The following is a 17,271-nucleotide window of genomic DNA, read 5'->3' as shown; positions in this document are numbered from 1 at the left end:
GGCGATGACGAATACACACTTCCAATGTGCGCTCACCGCAATGTCGCCAAACACGGACGCGACCATCATGATGTTGTAAACAGAACCTGGATTCATCCGAAAAAATTACTTTTTGGCATTCGTGCACCAAGGTTCGTCGTTGAGTACACCATCGCAGGCGCTCCTGTCTGTGATGCAGCGTCAAGGGTAACCGCAGCCATGGTCTCCGAGCTGATAGTCCATGCTGCTGCAAACGTCGTCGAACTGTTCGTGCAGATGGTTGTTGCCTTGCAAACGTCCCCATCTGTTGACTCAGGGATCGAGACGTGGCTGCACGATCCGTTACAGCCATGCGGATAAGATGGCTGTCATCTCGACTGCTAGTGATACGAGGCCGTTGGGATCTAGCACGGCGTGCCGTGTTACCCTCCAGAACCCACCGATTCCATATTCTGCTAACAGTAATTGGATCTAGACCAATGTGAGCAGCAATGTCGCGATACGATAAACCGCAATCGCGATAGGCTACAATCTGGCCCTCATCAAAGTCGAAAATGTGATGGTACGCATTTCTCTTCCTTACACGAGGCATCACAACAACGTTTCACCAGGCAACGCCGGTCAACTGTTGTTTGGGTATGAAAAATCGGTTGGAAATCTTTCATGTCAGCACGTTTTTGGCCAGTAGGATATATATATATATATATATATATATATATATATATATATATATATATATATATATATATATATATAAACAATACCTTCGTTTTCCTTTCCCTAATTTTACTTTTTTTTGTGTTTGTCCTGTAATCTCTTTTTAAGAAACTACCCATTCCGTTCCTCTCAGCTTCCAACTATTTTACAGTTTTGACAGCATTACAAATTCGTCGGTAAAAACACATGCTTCTATTTCTTTCTCATTGGCTACAAGTGCGTTTTCGAAATTTCTCCTTTGTTCCCTTGGATGCTTGCTCGCTATACAGACTGAACGTCTTGAAGGAGGTCCAGCAACATTGTTTCAGTCACTTTTTGGACACTGACAACCATTTGTGTCCCTCGAATCTGTAACCGTTTTTTCTGTACAAGTTGTAGACAACCCCCTGCTCCCTGTATTTTATGGCTGAACACCCATTTAGTAGGACGGAAATGTTTTCCTCTCCATTTGAGAGTCATTGAGTTTTCAGTTAACGCAGATTTTGAACTACTGGCTGATGGAGACAAACCGCCCTGCAGAGGAGGGCTACTGGTGACTTACGAGGTCCATCACTTGGGTTCGGCGTCGGCAGGCTCCGGCGAGACAGTTTCTGCGTCTGGCGGCCTCTGGGCTGCGGGCGGCGCGGCCGGCGCAGGTGGCGGCTGCAGCGACAGCGCCACTGCGTCTGACGTCGACTGTCCCAGGTGGGGCGCCGAACGCTGCTCCGCTGCACGCACACACAGCGGATATGCAAATCCTGAGGACTCTAACATGGACTTTAATGTAAACCGTTCCTGTAGTATCGATTCTGACGTTGTGTCAGAGGTAAATACTAAACACAATAAGATAAAATTCACAATGGAGTTTGGGAGTAACTCCATAAATTATTTATATCCAGCCACAGACGTCAGAAATCGTACTCTTGCTTCCAAGATTTATAGGAAACTTACCACCACAGATATTGCAATCCCTGCCGATTCTCGAAACCCAGTGACCTGTAAACATGCTGCCTTTCATTTAGTGATACATCGCCTATTATTCACCCCCACGAGTGACGACAATTTCCAAATGGAAGAAGTAGCGTCAAACAATGGCTATCCTCATGTTTTGATGGGCTCCGTAATGAACAAAAATCAGGAACAACTGGTGTATTCTCTCCTTATCCTCTTCTCGTCTCATCACCGTAAGAATGCAACAAACGGTGCACAGTGCCATATTTAGGAAAACTCTCGCTGGGTGTATGCAGAAAACTTAAACCCAAGGACTTAAAAACATCATTTTATGTGTTCAACTTTTTTGGACACTTTTTTCCAAATCTTGAAGACAGCACTCGAACTTTGAAAAAGAGCGATATATATAAAATTACTTGTAATTGAAGTAAATTCTATACAGATCGGTCTGTGAGGGCAACACGCTCGCATTTGAAGGAACACCACAGAAGTTGGAAAAAGGAGAATCTACTTTTCCAGGCCATTTGTTTAAAGAAGGCCATAGTTACGAGATGCAACATGAGGTATTACATCGCCTTCATAAAGGAAAGGAAGATGAACTATCTTGAAATAATGAAAATTAACAAACATATGTCCATCTGCTCAAGCTTAGAACTGAATTAGCAGACAGGTCCCTCACTCCCGACCTCTAACTGCGGATACTACGCATAATCGCCACGCGCAGTAGCCGTGCGGTTCAGGGCGCCTTGTCACGGTTCACATGGCTCCCCCCGTTGGAGGTTGAAGTCCTCCCACGGGCATGGGTGTGTGTGTTGTCTTTTGAGTAAGGTAGTTTAAGTTAGGTTTAAGTCAGGGACCGATGACCTCGGCAGTTTGGTCCCATAACACCTTACCACAAATTTCCAACTACGCATAATCCCATCCAGGCCGCGTAGGAAATTACTTCTCTTACTCATACGCACAGCTGCTACACTTACCCATTTAATCTCGCCATTATGTCGTATCTGTTTGTAATTTAGGAACTATTACAGACAAGATTATTTTGTTCAGCCACATGCTTGGAACATGTCACTAAAGTTTATCGTTCAGTTTATTTCCGTCTATGAACGAATTGTTGATTAGTTAATGTGTCGCATATTTCATTTTAGTTAAATAATCTTACATCGCAATAACACTAAAATAACTTCTCTAGTTTTATTCCTAAAACTAAGATTAAGATTTTGAAATTCTGCAAATGGAGATATTCTGTATACATACAAGGTCATAATCTTCGTCCTAATGAAATTTCGTTGCATCACATATTCATCCTTGTACCTGATGATGGCATGACAGCCGAAAGCCGGTTTGTGAAATAAGTAATAAATGTTGTAGAAGATGATACCAGTGTTGCGTGTGTTTTCATTCACACTAAACATCTACATTTTGTGTACATTGGATTTTGCTAAATGGTGACAAACTCCAGGAAACGATCCCTATGAGAATAAGGAGAATAAGATGTCATACGTGCGTACGGCAGGAAATGCATGGTGTCTGTGCTACAGGACATTTATTATTCATCGTGGCTATGCAGTAGAATGCAGTGCACTATGTACCGTGATGTGACCACGGCAAGCCTTTAACAATGCGCGCACATAATAGAGCATCGACTGAGGAACATGTTTAGATGTGTCATTCTGCGACCGAATGGAGTCATAGGCAGCGTGAATGCATTGTTCCAGTATCTGCATGTCTGATTTTCACTCCGCATACACCACCATGCAATATCTACGTTACCCTTCGTTCCAGCGAAGGATGACTGGTCCCACGAGACGGTCGCCAACAACACCCGTCCACCCACTGAGACTGAAACGGTGCTCCTGACGGTTCGCTTTCACCATGCATGGGAATTCTTCGTAGCCCACATGTGAGGCCCCTCACAAAGGTAGCCTCATCTCTGAATAGACTTACTGACAGAAATTCCAGCACCCTGGAGTCCTGTGCAACGAATCAGCTGGAAATCATCGTCGCGCAGGTAAGTCCTTAGGTGATAAGGCCGGCGTTGTAGGTAATACGGAGACTGGCAGTTGTTGTTGGAAAAGTTCCACACGGTCTTGCGTCTTACGTCATGCTGGTGGGCCACCTCTTTGTTGCTGATAATATTGTACAGTGTTCCTCCGAGATCTGTGTCTGTACCGGGCGCACCCGCCTTTCATGGTTTCCCATTGCCGAAACGAGTCTGTCTCGCACGAACGACAGAACAGTCTTACAGACATGGTAATTAATTGAAACCTTCAGCTGCCGACATGTATTGTTGATATACCTCGATGGGGACAGCTGAAAATGTGTGCCCCGACCGAGACTTGAAACCGGGATCTCCTGCTTACATAGCAGACGCTCTGTCCATCTGAGCCACCGAGGACAAAGATGAACAGCGCGACTGCAGGGACCTGCGCGCCTCCCGTAAGACCCACATTCTCAACTGTCCACAATCTACATACGTAATGTTCTTAATAGGTACTTTGCCCATCCACTCATTACTCGCGCCAACTAAGGTGACGATTCCCGTAAGAGTTCGCGCAGCCTGTGCGCATTCGCACAGACGAAGGTCAATGGCCGGGTAGCCTTTAACTATATATGAAGATAGTAACTGTTCTCGAAAGAACAGATACCATTGATGAGCGTGCAGCTTCTATAGAATAAATGATAATTAATTGAAATCCTCAGCTGCGTGCATCAACAATACCTGTCGGCAGCTGACGGTTTCAATGAATTATCATTTACTCTAGAGAAGCTGCACTGTCATCAGTAGTGTCTGTTCTTTCGATAACAGTTACTATCTTCATATATAAAGTCTTACAGAAAGTTTATGGTACCATTGCTGTCGGCGGGGATATTTTATGCCGTATAGACGTGCGATCACCCGCCCATTGCCATTTGCCTGTCCGTACGTAAACACCGTATTGGCCTAGTCCTGGCTGGTATCACAGGCCATCATCTCTCAACGCTGCACCACAAGACACACGCCCACATCGGAGTGAGTCGACAATAGCGCTGAAGCGGATGTCCTCTACTGCTGACGTGTGAGCGTGCCGCTGTCAGTACAACATTACTGTCGGTTAAGTGTTGAGCTGAAATACTAGGACAGACAGAACATTCCCATTTGTGTGATGTGTTATCATGTGTGCTATGAGTTGCTGAAACGTACATTGTCAAACATCTTTTATCTCCACGTTCAAGTGGATGTCCCTTCCTCGGAGAGTATTTCCATCCTAATGTCCACCTTACTTCTTTTGTTCCTTACATTCGCACGGACGATTTCCTGCAGTTCCCCCCCCCCCCCCCCCCACCCAGTTGGCGAGATCACCCTGTATATTATGTTTTCGTTTTATCGAAATTAATTCTTTTTTGAAGAAAAGGTGATGCCTGATACACAAAACCGTCTTTTTTAATTTATTATAAGACAGATCGGACACACAAGTTTTGCCAAGAAATGTGTTCAATATTAATAAAAACCGGTTTAATGTCTCCATTCCCTTTAAATTAAAGAAATATTATAAATTTATTTCATTGGATTGAGCCTACAGGGGGTACAAAAAGCTGTCCCACAGTCTTACAGCAAATATTAGTGGTAAAAAGCAGGAAAATGAACCAAAAATATATGTCTTGAAACAAATACACTGCCTGACAAAAAGAGAGAAATACCCAGGAGGTGAGGAGGTAACGAAAATAAACATCTGATGTTAAGAGGGTGTGATTTTATTGCAGTGTTTACAAAATCGTCAAATTTGCGAAGGATTTGACAGTATCTGCCCACTTATCACGTTATACCCATCTCATCTGCATGCATGTGCTGATATGATTGCGAAGGATATCATAATGCCGATATATCCAGTCCTGAGGCAAGCTGGCACACGAAGCTGGGACGGAGTTGACGTCCGAGAAGGCCCGACACATGTTCCATGGGAGACAGACCTAGGTATGCTGTTGGCCACGGGAGTGCCTCAGCATCATGCAGACAGTTCATAGAGACACGTGGATTTAGTGGACGAGCATTGTCCTGCTAAAAAAAAATGGCACCACAGTGCTGTCGCATGGGAGATAGCCGGCCGGAGTGGCCGTGCGGTTCTAGGCGCTACAGTCTGGAGCCGAGCGACCGCTACGGTCGCAGGTTCGAATCCTGCTTCGGGCATGGATGTGTGTGATGTCCTTAGGTTAGTTAGGTTTAATTAGTTCTAAATTCTAGGCGACTGATGACCTCAGAAGTTAAGTCGCATAGTGCTCAGAGCCATTTGAACCATGAGAGATAACACCTGAGGGCGCGAGATGTCCATGACGTATCGTTTTTTCCCCAATCAGCTGTGACCTGAAGTAATAACCGATGGCAGCCCCACGCCATGCACCAGAAGGAACATATCGGAAGAATTGGACCTCTCCCCACATCGCTGCTATACTCACAAAAGATGGTAATGCTGGGAAGCCTAGAACATCGACATACTGCTGAATACAATGGGACTTGATTCATCAGCAGTCCTTGCTTCCCAGTCGCGGCACCAAGCCAAGCACAGCCGTTTGCGTAGTGGTCATAATGGCAACCTGTGCATGGGTCGCAGTTCAGTAGTCCGCGGGATGACACGGAATGTCGCAATACTTGTTCTCAAATCACACGTACAGATGTGGAGAGCTTATGATATGCTTGGTGTGTAATACGGCGATCTTGTCCTACAGTTGTGAGACATGATCAGTCGAAAAATTGGAGACGATTATATCTGCACTCACGTTCCGATCCAGTTCAACAGCGCTCCACTATCACATCCGAATGGCCCACAAATGCACATATTGCAGCTGTCCAAATGGAGAACCAAAATGAGGCTTGTTGCAGACTGTAAGATGTTGATTACGCTGTCTCACACGTGTATGTGGCATCTCTCTATTCTTCACGATGATCGCTCAACATATAACACTGTTCACGCCCCTGGTATCAACACTAAACACTCACAAAATTCGTGCTATCTGGTGGCTATTTATCTGAATTAGAGACTTACAACTTAAATCTTACAACTCCTCCCCCTCCCCTGCCAGTGATGTGCACGTCTACAAATTTACGAAGTTGCACTGATATCCGACCATGTCCTCTGGGTGCTTCACTACTTCATGTTCCGGCAGTGTACTTGTGAGATATGTACCACTATGTCCTATTGTAGCTACCTGGCTGCTGGCGCTAAGAGAGGTAAGAAATGTAGTTTCACTTATTCTTGCTAATAATCAAGTAATCTGACGACCATATCTGCTGGCGTGCATGTGACGTGTGCACGTTATCGATGGGCTTAGCAAACAACAATGCTTTGAAATGTATCCATAACCAGAGATATAAGAGATACCATTAGGCTAACAGGGAATCCGTACTATCGAACTTCCTCGACCAAACCACCGTCCGTTAAGCTTCTGTGTTGAGCACTGTACCAGTCGCAAAAATGGTAAGACGCTCCGTAGTGTACGAATATGTCCATTGTCTTTCTATAAAGACAACGTTCCCCAATAGCGCAGGCAAACTGTCGAACAAAAATTGGTGATACAACATTCAAGCCACCCCCTGTTGTGCTAGAGATGGCAAAATAATACTAGTGAAAACTTTCTTCATTACAAGCATCCGACTGATTCACTTCTGTGTTGCGAGACATTTCACCTGCGTCCTTCTGGAGTTTCGTCTATGTACAATGGAACGGTCCTTACCAATCAATGACTACCTCTGCTTATTACTTGCATTCCCCTAATAGAATGGAGTGGTTACAAAATAGGGTCAGCAGCCTTTTTAGCAGTTTCAGGGGCTACAGTGTCAATGACTGACTGATCTGGCCTTTTAACATCAACAACATGGCCTTCCTCTACTGGTTCAGCGAATGGCTAAAAGCACGGGGGAATCGACAGCCGTTACTTTTCCCGAGAGCATGTTGCTCTACTGTACGGTTAAATTACTGGGAATCCACTTCGGTAAAATATTCTGGAGATAAAATAATCCCAGATTAGGATCTCTGGGCAGGGACTACTCAGGAGGATACTATCAGGAAAAACAAAACTGGCATTCTATGGGTAGGGGCGTAGAACGTTTGATCCCTTAATCGAACAGGTAGGTCAGAAATTTTTGGAGGGAGACGGATTGGTTTGCCGGCCAGTGTGGCCGAGCTCTTCTAGACGCTTCAGTCTGGAACCGTTCGACCGTTACGATCGCAGGTTCGAATCCTGCCTTGGGCATGGATGTGTGTGATGTCCTTAGGTTAGTTAGGTTTGTGTAGTTCTAAGTTCTAGGGGACTTATGACCTCAGATGTTAAGTCCCATAGTGCTCATAGCCATTTGAGCCAAACGGATTGGTTGAAATAGTGAAGTTCAGTGGGAGACGAACAGGACTTCTGGTCAGGTGAGTACACAAAATCAAACAGGGATGATGGACGAGCAAATGTAGTGATGAATAAAACAATAGGAATGCAGGTACATACATTATTATTGAAGCCAAGACAGATTCGAAGCCAACGGCCATGACAGTAGTACAAGTTTATGTGCCAACTAGGTGATAAGCAGATTCAAAAAGTAAATCTAGGATGAGATAAAAGAAATAGTTCAGAGAGTTACCAGAGAGGAAAGCTTAAGTGTGGTAGGTGACTGAAAGTCGGTAGGAGGAAGAAGAGAAGAAAAAGTAGTAGGAGAATATGGACTGGCTATGGTTCAAATGGCTCTGAGCACTACGCGACTTAACTTCTGAGGTCATCAGTCGCCTCTAACTTAGAACTAATTAAACCTAACTAACCTAAGGACATCATACACATCCATGCCCGAGGCAGGATTCGAACCTGCGACCGGGGCGGTCGCTCAGCTCCAGACTGTAGCGCCTAGAACTGCACGGCCACTCCGGCCGGCGAATATGGACTGGGGGAAAGGAATGAAAGAGGAAGCCTCCTGCTAGAATTTTGCAAAGAGCATTATTTAACTATCGCTAACTCTTGTTTTAACATTTCGGAACCACATTTTTAACTCTAAGATATTTCCTGGAATCGTTGTGGACTCTCACCACAATTTATTGTTTATGAAGTTGCAAAAAGTTAGGAAATTAAGGTGGGGCGTCTACAAATTGAAATAATCGGAGATTTGTGCGAGTTTCAGAGGAAGCATTAGGCAACGATTGATTGAACCAAGGGAAAAGGCGTAGAGTAGGAAACGAATGGGTAGCTCTGATTGTGAATGACGAAACAGTGATTGCAGCAGAGGATCAAGTAGGCAAAACGACAAGCCACAGTAGAATGCATTGGGCATCACGGGAGGTATTCAATACAACTGATGTAAGAAGAATATATGAAAATGCAGCAAACGAAGCAGGCGAAAGGGAATAGCGAGTGCAAAAACCTCTCCTTGGTAGAGACAGCCATGACGAAATAGTTCACCTGGTGGCCAGGATGTATAAGACAGGCGAAATACCTTCAGACTTCCGGAAGAATATGATAATTCTAACGAAAGAAAGTGATGATAGACGCGAATGTTACAGAACTGTCTGTTTATTAAATCACTGACGCAAAATACTTATACGAATTATTTATAGAACAATTGGAAAACCGTTAGAAACCAATCTCGGGGCAGATCAGTTTTGATTCCGGAGAAATGTAGGAACACGTAAAGCAATATTGACCCAACGATAACTTTTAGAAGATACTTTAAGGAAATGCAAACCTAAGTTTATAGCGACTGTAGACTCAGAGAAAGGTTTTGACAATGTTGACTGGAATACACTTTTCGAAATTCTTAACGGACAAAATACAGGGAGCGAAAGGGTATTTTCGACCTGTACACAAACTAGACCGCAGTTGTAAGAGTCAAGGGTCACGAAAGGGAAGCAGTGGTTGATTTTTCAGTAAGTGTGGTGAGCAAGCAATAAAAGGAACCAAAGAAAAATTTGGAGATGAATAAAGTTCAAGGAGAAGAGGCTTGCCGGTGACAATGGTATTCTGTCAGAGACAACTAAGGACGTGGAAGAGCAGTTGAACAGAACGAACAGTGGCTTAAAAGGGCGGGTATAGGATGATTTTCAAAAAAAGCAAATCAAGGACAATGGAATGTAGTCGTATTATATAAAATGCCACGGATGAAATTAAATTAAGAAACCAGACACTAAAAGTGGTAGATGAGTTTTACTATTTGGGCAGTAAAATAATTATGGCCCAAGTTGTTGTTGTCTTCAGTCCTGAGACTGGTTTGATGCAGCTCTCTATGCTACTCTATCCTGTGCAAGCTTCTTCATCTCCCAGTACCTACTGCAACCTACATCCTTCTGAATCTGCTTAGTGTACTCATCTCTTGGTCTCCCTCTACGATTTTTACCCTCCACGCTGCCCTCCAATACTAAATTGGTGATCCCTCGATGTCTCAGAACATGTCCTACCAACCGATCCCTTCTTCTAGTCAAATTGCGCCACAAGCTCCTCTTCTCCCCAATTCTATTCAATACCTCTTCATTAGTTATGTGATCAACCCATCTAATCTTCAGCATTTTTCTGTAGCACCACATTTCGAAAGCTTCTATTCTCTTCTTGTCTAAGCTATTTATCGTCCACGTTTCACTTCCATAATGGCCCAAGTAGAGATGATATAAAATTAAGACTGGCAACGGCAAGAAAAGCGCTGCTGAAGAAGGGAAATTTGGTAACATCGAATATAGATTTAAGTTTGAGGAAGTCTGTTCTGAAGGTATTTGTCATGAGTGTTGCCTTGTGTGTAAGTGAAATGTGAACATTAAACGGTTCAGACGAGAATAGAAGCTTTTGAAATGTTTTATGCTGAAGATTGGTTGGGTACATCAGGTGGCTAATGAGGAGACACTGAACAGAATTGGGGAGAAAAGAATTTTATGGCACAACTGCGCTATAACAAGGGATCAGGTGATAGGACACATTCTGAGACATCAAGGGATCAGTAATTTAGTATTGGAGGGGGATGTGGAAAGAAAAAATTGTAAGGGGAGCCCAAAAGATGAATGCAGTAAGTGGCTCAGAAGGACGTAGTTGCACTAGTTAGGCTTGCACAGATAAAGTCTTCGGACTGAAGACCACAGCAATAATAGGAAAAGAGCGCGCAAGATAAAAATAGATTCAATTGCAGAAGTCAATAAGTGACATCTCGTTTATCCCAGCTCTTTAATTTTAGATACATTTTATAATTCTGGCAAATGATGGACAGTTCTGATCACTCGATATGAGGGAACAAGAATCTTACATGTGGTTTGTACCTTTCAGCTTGGTCCAGTTGAAGAGGAAATGCATATATCAAGTAAGACTGTTCCCCGGCCCCTCGCGTGCTCTTTCTATAGGCGGGAACATCGCTTCGGCTGTGGGCCACGCTAATGGGGAGGCGTTGCATGTCCCTCCAGTGACATGGCCTGTGTGGGAGACAAGCTCACGGCTTCGCCACGGCGAGAGATGAACTCCGGTACACCTCCCTTGCTTTTCTAACAGTGTGTTCATCAATGGGCACTGAAACCAGGTGGTACCACGGAGAACGCAGTTGTGCAAATATGTCTCCTTGGTAGAAATTCGGACACCACTCGCGTTAAGGCGAAGGCGAAGAGTTCTTGTTAGGTTCCTACTTTTCTAAAAAGTTACTAAGTTCCCCGACAACTAGGTGCCAGTGTGTTGGCTGCGTAAACATATTGTCTCTCCTGCTCCTTAACTTCTTGCTGAATCTAGTCTGAGGTGAAAATTTTGTTCTGGGTTCGTGATTGGCTAGCAAAATGAAATAAACGTTTTCTTGTGGAAAGTATGAGCTGAGCTCAGGAAGGAAGTGGACATAATGTATCTAACTCTCTTGCTGGTCACTGAAGAAACCAGACGTGATGTAGCCAAGAATCCGATTCAGAAGGAGGCACACTCAGATTTGAGATGTGCCATTAATTCTTCAGAGGGTAAGCACTGCTTGGTGAGGTGAAACGATGGTTGCGGTTATGATTCTTCATTGGAGATGACAATCTCGAGGTACGCGATTTATTTGGTTATCAATTCACTAAATTCTTTATTCTGGTTTCGTGAATGGACCACAGCTTAGTTGATTGTACTCCTACGCTTTCTTTGATGGAACTGCTCGTGAAGTGACGGCTGGGAATATTGGTTTCCTTTTTTGCGTGCATGATTGTAATGCTAACATGATGACGATTGGTCAGTTGTCTATTGGAACTGCCAGACTGAACAAACCTTGCATTTCCATTTATCGGAGATTAAATCTAAGTTATTTTAGTTACTTGTTCATCTTTGCGACAACAAACGCAAGAATGGTGATGTGATGCGTCTGTAATTCCAAAAGGATATTGGTTTAATAATTTTTCCCCTTTTTTAATTGTTCAACTTATATATATATAATAAATTGTGAAAATATAAACTAATATTTTATCTCTGGTGGGCAGTATAGTTCCCAATCCTTTCTATTAAAGATTTGAGCAGTACCATCACTAGAAATTGGAGACATCTCAATCATAGCTTAGACCTCCCAAGAGTTGTTATAAAGGACAAAACCCAGCAGGATTGTTCACTTGTTCCCTCCTCCATGTTCGTCAGTGCGCTCTATAATCGTGACGCTGCAGTGGCTGGACCTACCTGATGACATGTGATAACGATCTGGCTCTGAGACTCCGTTGTTGTTGTGAGGTTCGAAGTGATCTCCATGATGGACGCTGATGACGCCGTAGTTGACCACCGAGTGGAATGAGTGTGGGTTGTGCAGAGAAGACTGCGGTGGTTGTGGCGTCTGTATGGTGATCGGGGCCTCCGTTACCTCGAGAGGCGCTGCCTTATCCTGCAATGTATGGGAACAATCACGTTTTGGCATATTTATTGTAAAATCCTATAAATTACCTTTCCGCATGGACCAAACACTATGCATGGCGAATGACACACGACGGCGCCCCAGAGCTGCTAGTAAGTTCGGATATCGGACTTTCAAAGTGTGTAAGAATACCTAGGTTATCGTTGAGACAGAATAGACAGTTTTATAAGAACCAATGTGAAATCGAAGTGCAAAGGATGCGTCATTTATGTAGACAGTTGTGGTGCAACAGTCTGATATGGCCAGTGTGGTGCCTGATTATTTAACGTGACTGGCTCCGTCCATTTCAGGTTTGTTTAGCTGTCCCGGCAGGCAAAACGGGGAATACCCGTTCATGTCAACATGATTACATTATCTATGGCAACTGCAAATATATTGATATTACTGTTCAGTCAGAATACAAGACTGGACATACCTCTTACAGGGACAGATCTTGTACCTATCGGAAAAGATTTGTAGTATTTCACGTGTATGAGGACTTTGCACCCTATGCCAAACTGTGACTTTGATCTTTCTTGATTTGACTAATCATGAACGGTTCACAAACACCCACAAGCTACAAACTGGCATTGACCTCTCTTACTGTATTGACGTCTGTAACCATTCTACTTTCTACAAGGTTGTCTGAGTAAATCTACGTTGCTCACAAACATGTTGAGAGCCTTCAACGTAGTAAATACTTTGGGACCAATAATATATTTTACTAAATTGTCATGAAGCAGTGGACACTCCACACTGTATTCTCTTTCGCAGCTAATTCGCGTCCCTGGTATTTGTTTTACAACTGCCTCCTGATAGGTTACTGGAAATAACACGATGACTTTGATTACCACTTTTGTAGTTTTCATTTGATACGGCCATCAGCTAAGTGAGCACAACTCTTAAGATCTACACAAAGTTTTCGTGGAAATAGCTACGTACCAAATATCCATAGACCTTACGACAGTTACTTATTTACTCCAATTAAAAGGCAATTTCTTTACATTTGTATTTCTTATTTTGTTTTGATGTTTATCTCATGTATTTATAACAGATTTCAAGGCAATATCGTGTTTTATTCATGTACCTGATAGGCGTGTTTCAGGAAACGAACACTGAAAGTACTGCAACGATTTGCCACGCCGTGTGGCAGACTCATTACAGACGCCTCCCGTGATAGAAGAACAGCGACATCAGATTACGGAATATACTTTGCTCTCGTGAATCATTTCTTATTTACAATCATGAAAGCATTATAACAGTGAATCTGGCACGGTACTGTAACGAAAATAAATCCTGTAGCCAATCTATTGTTGTAACCACAATAAGAAGTTAGGTTTTATGAATATTTTTTTTCCTTGATAAAGCCAGAAAAACCATAGAAGTACCTGGTTATGCTCCCTTTGTTTAAGAGAATCACCACAGAAACAGACCAGATGGAAGTGTTACAGATGATGGATTGCAAATGTTAATATCTAGAAGACGACCTAATACATATTAATAATTGTACTGGAAGCCAGTACTACTTGCAGGTTACCCCTCGAACGGCATCAATAATTTTAGTTTCAATTTTTTGGTTAATTATTGAGTGAGTTGAAATATTTATAATGCTTTCATAATTTGTTTATTAACAGGTATAATTTTATCTTAAAAGTGTAACACAATAAGACAAGTATTACAGTAAGAAACTGGGAGCTTCTGTTGATGCAGCGTAACTTTCGCTTGAAATGGAGCGAAAATTACTCAGATTACATACATCCAGTGTTTCATAATAATAAGACATAGTGACTTCCAAAACTTTCATCGTAACTCCAGACCTTCCTAAACTTTTTCTCGTTTGGATGCTCAACATCAAATATTTAACAAAGTACCTCATTTGTAAAGCAATCAGTCGTTTGAAGCTGTTTTATACGTGGGAGTTTTACATTTAAAGAAACAGGAGTTTGGTCGTAATATTATAATAAATGCTAGAGCGACATGCGCACATGTGTTTGAAGGTTAGAATGCGTGAAATAGTCTGTCAATATTCGGTAGTGGCTGTGGAAGGACTGATGAACGTAGGTTCTTAGTTTCATCTTGTGGTATATTTTTAAGATATTGAATTCTTTTGTCGTTAAGACGGGTCACAGGAACGGTCAATGAGTGTGAGAATAATGTTTAATTTCATTTTTTCTTCCTTTTTCTCTTTAAGTGAGACTTGTTAACACAAAAAAGCAAGATGTCGACACACGTGATAAGAAGGCCGCAGTTCAGAAATTTATGTGAGATGGGTTAATGAAGTCACTTTTGTACCAAATTTCACCACAATTCTGCCCTCGTAATCTTGGACGTCACATCCCCTCTTACACACAATTCACGCCTTGTTTGACGCCTCAGAACGGCAACAATTAACGCTTAAATCACGCTGTTTCCTTAGGGGTGACCGAGGAAAACATTTCAGACACACCGCCAATCAGATCTGGCAAGGAAAGCACCTCGAGGGATGGCATAAAGGACGTCAATGGAATCACCCCTTTACTTGGAACGTTGATGTCCCACACATTTCGCGGTCGAAAACGACAGTTCGACTACAATTTTTGCTCTGCTGTACAGCTTAGAATCGCTATGGACTGTTAAAAACATTTCGACAAAATCTGAATGTGATCCGAAGCAGCAAAGGGTTCGTATGATTTTTATCCGTCCATTCTTACGCCCTCCTGTGACGTGATAATGAGAGGGGTGGGGGAAATTAAGACGTGCGTCAATTAACTGGCAAAGGTTCAAAAATGGTTCAGATGGCTCTGAGCACTATGGGACTTAACGTCTGAGGTCATCAGTACCCTAGAACTTAGAACTACTTAAACCTAACTAACCTAAGGACATCACACACATCCAAGCCCGTGGCAGGATTCGAAACTGCGACCGTAGCAGTCGCGCAGTTTCGGACTGAAGCGCTTAGAACCGCTCGCCCACCGCGACCGGCGAAGGTTCCCTCTTATACACTCCAATTCTGCAACATCTCGCACCTTAGCTGAGCACCTTACAAGTGTGCCTCTCAGAAACTTCGACACACATTTAGCCTCGTGGCTGGTCTGGTGCCTGAGGATTAAGCAAGCCCTTAGACGCCTCTCACTTAACGTCTGCCTGCCTTTAGACGCTGGAGCAGCCGCAAGGTACCGAGAGCGTTGCCGAACTGGGGGTTTTTAGAGGAACCCTTTTTATCCACGGACATCTTGATGCTGCAGCCTCAGTCCCCTTCATCCGTGATCACGCTGCAGTAGGGCGCGAAAAGGAGGGATGAAAAAGCATAAAACTTGTTTGTAGTTCGGATCATGTTCTGACTTTGTCGAATGGTTTTCAACGGTCTCTAGACGTTCCACCCCGTGTGCCAGGACAAAAATTGCAGTCACACTACACTCCAAAGAGTGGTATTGCAGCCCCAAGATGTCCTCAGGTTGAAAGACCCAGAGGGCGGTAGCAGCGTGGAACGTTGTGAAGAACGTCGTCCTGTTCCTCATCGCATTGTGAACTGTCTTTTCGAACGCGAAATATGTGGGATCCAACACGTCAGGGGAAGGGGTGGTTTCACTAACATCCTTTATGCCATCCTCTGTGGCATTTTCGTGTCAATTCTGAGCGGTGGTCTGTCTGAAATGCTTTCCTCGGCCACCAATAAGAAAAAGAAAACTGCGTAATTTCAATGCTGGTTGTCAAAGTTCTGACCACATTGACAGAGGCGTCAAAAGAAGGGATGAAATGTGTGTAGGACGGGGCATGACGACCTCCCCCTCGTGTGATGTGTGGTGGGGTTGGGCAGAATTGTAGTGAAATTTGGTTCAAACGGTTCAAATGGCTCTGATCACTATGCGACTTAACTTCTGAGGTCATCAGTCGCCTAGAACTTATAACTAATTAAACCTGACTAACCTAAGGACGTCACACACATCCATGCCCGAGGCAGGATTCGAACCTGCGACCGTAGCTGTCGATCGGTTCCAGACTGTATGAAATTTGGTGCCAACATGTTATCAGTAACACACCTTACAGGCCACATGAACTTCTGAGCTGATTTTTTATTTTTATTTTAATTTATTTTATTTATTTATTTTTTTTTTTTTCATGTGTCGACACCATGCTGTCTCAAGTGTACTGAGCCCGAGGATGACGTCATACGGCGCCTCGCTTTTGCACCAATACAGAGGAAGGTTCCCGGAGGCATCTGTGAGCCGCATCGGAATGGGAGGTGATTATCGGGTAGTTACAAGTCGAGCATGGCTACTCACTAGTGCCTTGTACAGAGGGCTGGCTGCGTAGAGCGAGGCCGGCAGCAGCTGGCTCAGATCTTGTGGCTGCGCTGACAGCTGAAGGCGCTCCGGCACGTTGCTCTGCAGCTCCGAGTGAGGCGCTGCCGTCGCTTGCAGGGCGTTCAGGAGTGGGTCCGGCGGGGATGGTGCGAACGAGTCGCCAAACGCCTGCCCCTGCAACAACCACCACCGCTGTTCCCATTTTAGAGTTACCTAACTAAAAATTATTTGCCACTGACTCATTGTCGATGCTAAACTCACTAGTTCTCAACTGAAAACTGTTTCTTCCCGTGTGGTGGTGCTGTATTCTAAGACAACAGGCGCAGTGTTCACACTGCTTGTATCATCCAAAACTGGTTGTTTGGACATGAAGATGAATATTCCCAATCCGCTGGCAACCATAGTGCCTTTGTGGTCTTCTTTAGAGAGAATGTATGATCGTTGTCCACCTCCATCATAGTTACCTGATCTTGGCACATTTTGGAGGAAGAATGTTATAAGATTCCCTTGAAATCCATACAGGACCCGCATGTGTACATTTCAAGGTCAACT

General features: G+C 43.7%; 1 protein-coding gene across 1 annotated transcript in view; it reads right to left on the bottom strand.

The window, feature by feature from the left end:
- Nucleotides 1-17,271, bottom strand: part of LOC124711691 (arginine-glutamic acid dipeptide repeats protein-like) — a 44,335-nt gene that overhangs the window by 12,910 nt on the left and 14,154 nt on the right. Inside the window, exons 3-5 of the mRNA XM_047241890.1 lie at nt 16,699-16,893; nt 12,229-12,427; nt 1,238-1,403 (exon numbers count right to left, since the gene is read on the bottom strand). Coding sequence (XP_047097846.1) covers nt 1,246-1,403; nt 12,229-12,427; nt 16,699-16,893 — 552 coding nt within the window. The 3' untranslated portion in view covers nt 1,238-1,245. The remainder of the gene's footprint in view (nt 1-1,237; nt 1,404-12,228; nt 12,428-16,698; nt 16,894-17,271) is intronic.

Source organism: Schistocerca piceifrons, chromosome 8, assembly GCF_021461385.2.
Source record: "Schistocerca piceifrons isolate TAMUIC-IGC-003096 chromosome 8, iqSchPice1.1, whole genome shotgun sequence".
NCBI classification, from domain to species: Eukaryota; Metazoa; Arthropoda; class Insecta; order Orthoptera; family Acrididae; genus Schistocerca; species Schistocerca piceifrons.
The sequence above is the reverse complement of the archived record's forward strand: the minus strand, read 5'-3'. Positions and strand labels throughout refer to the sequence as shown.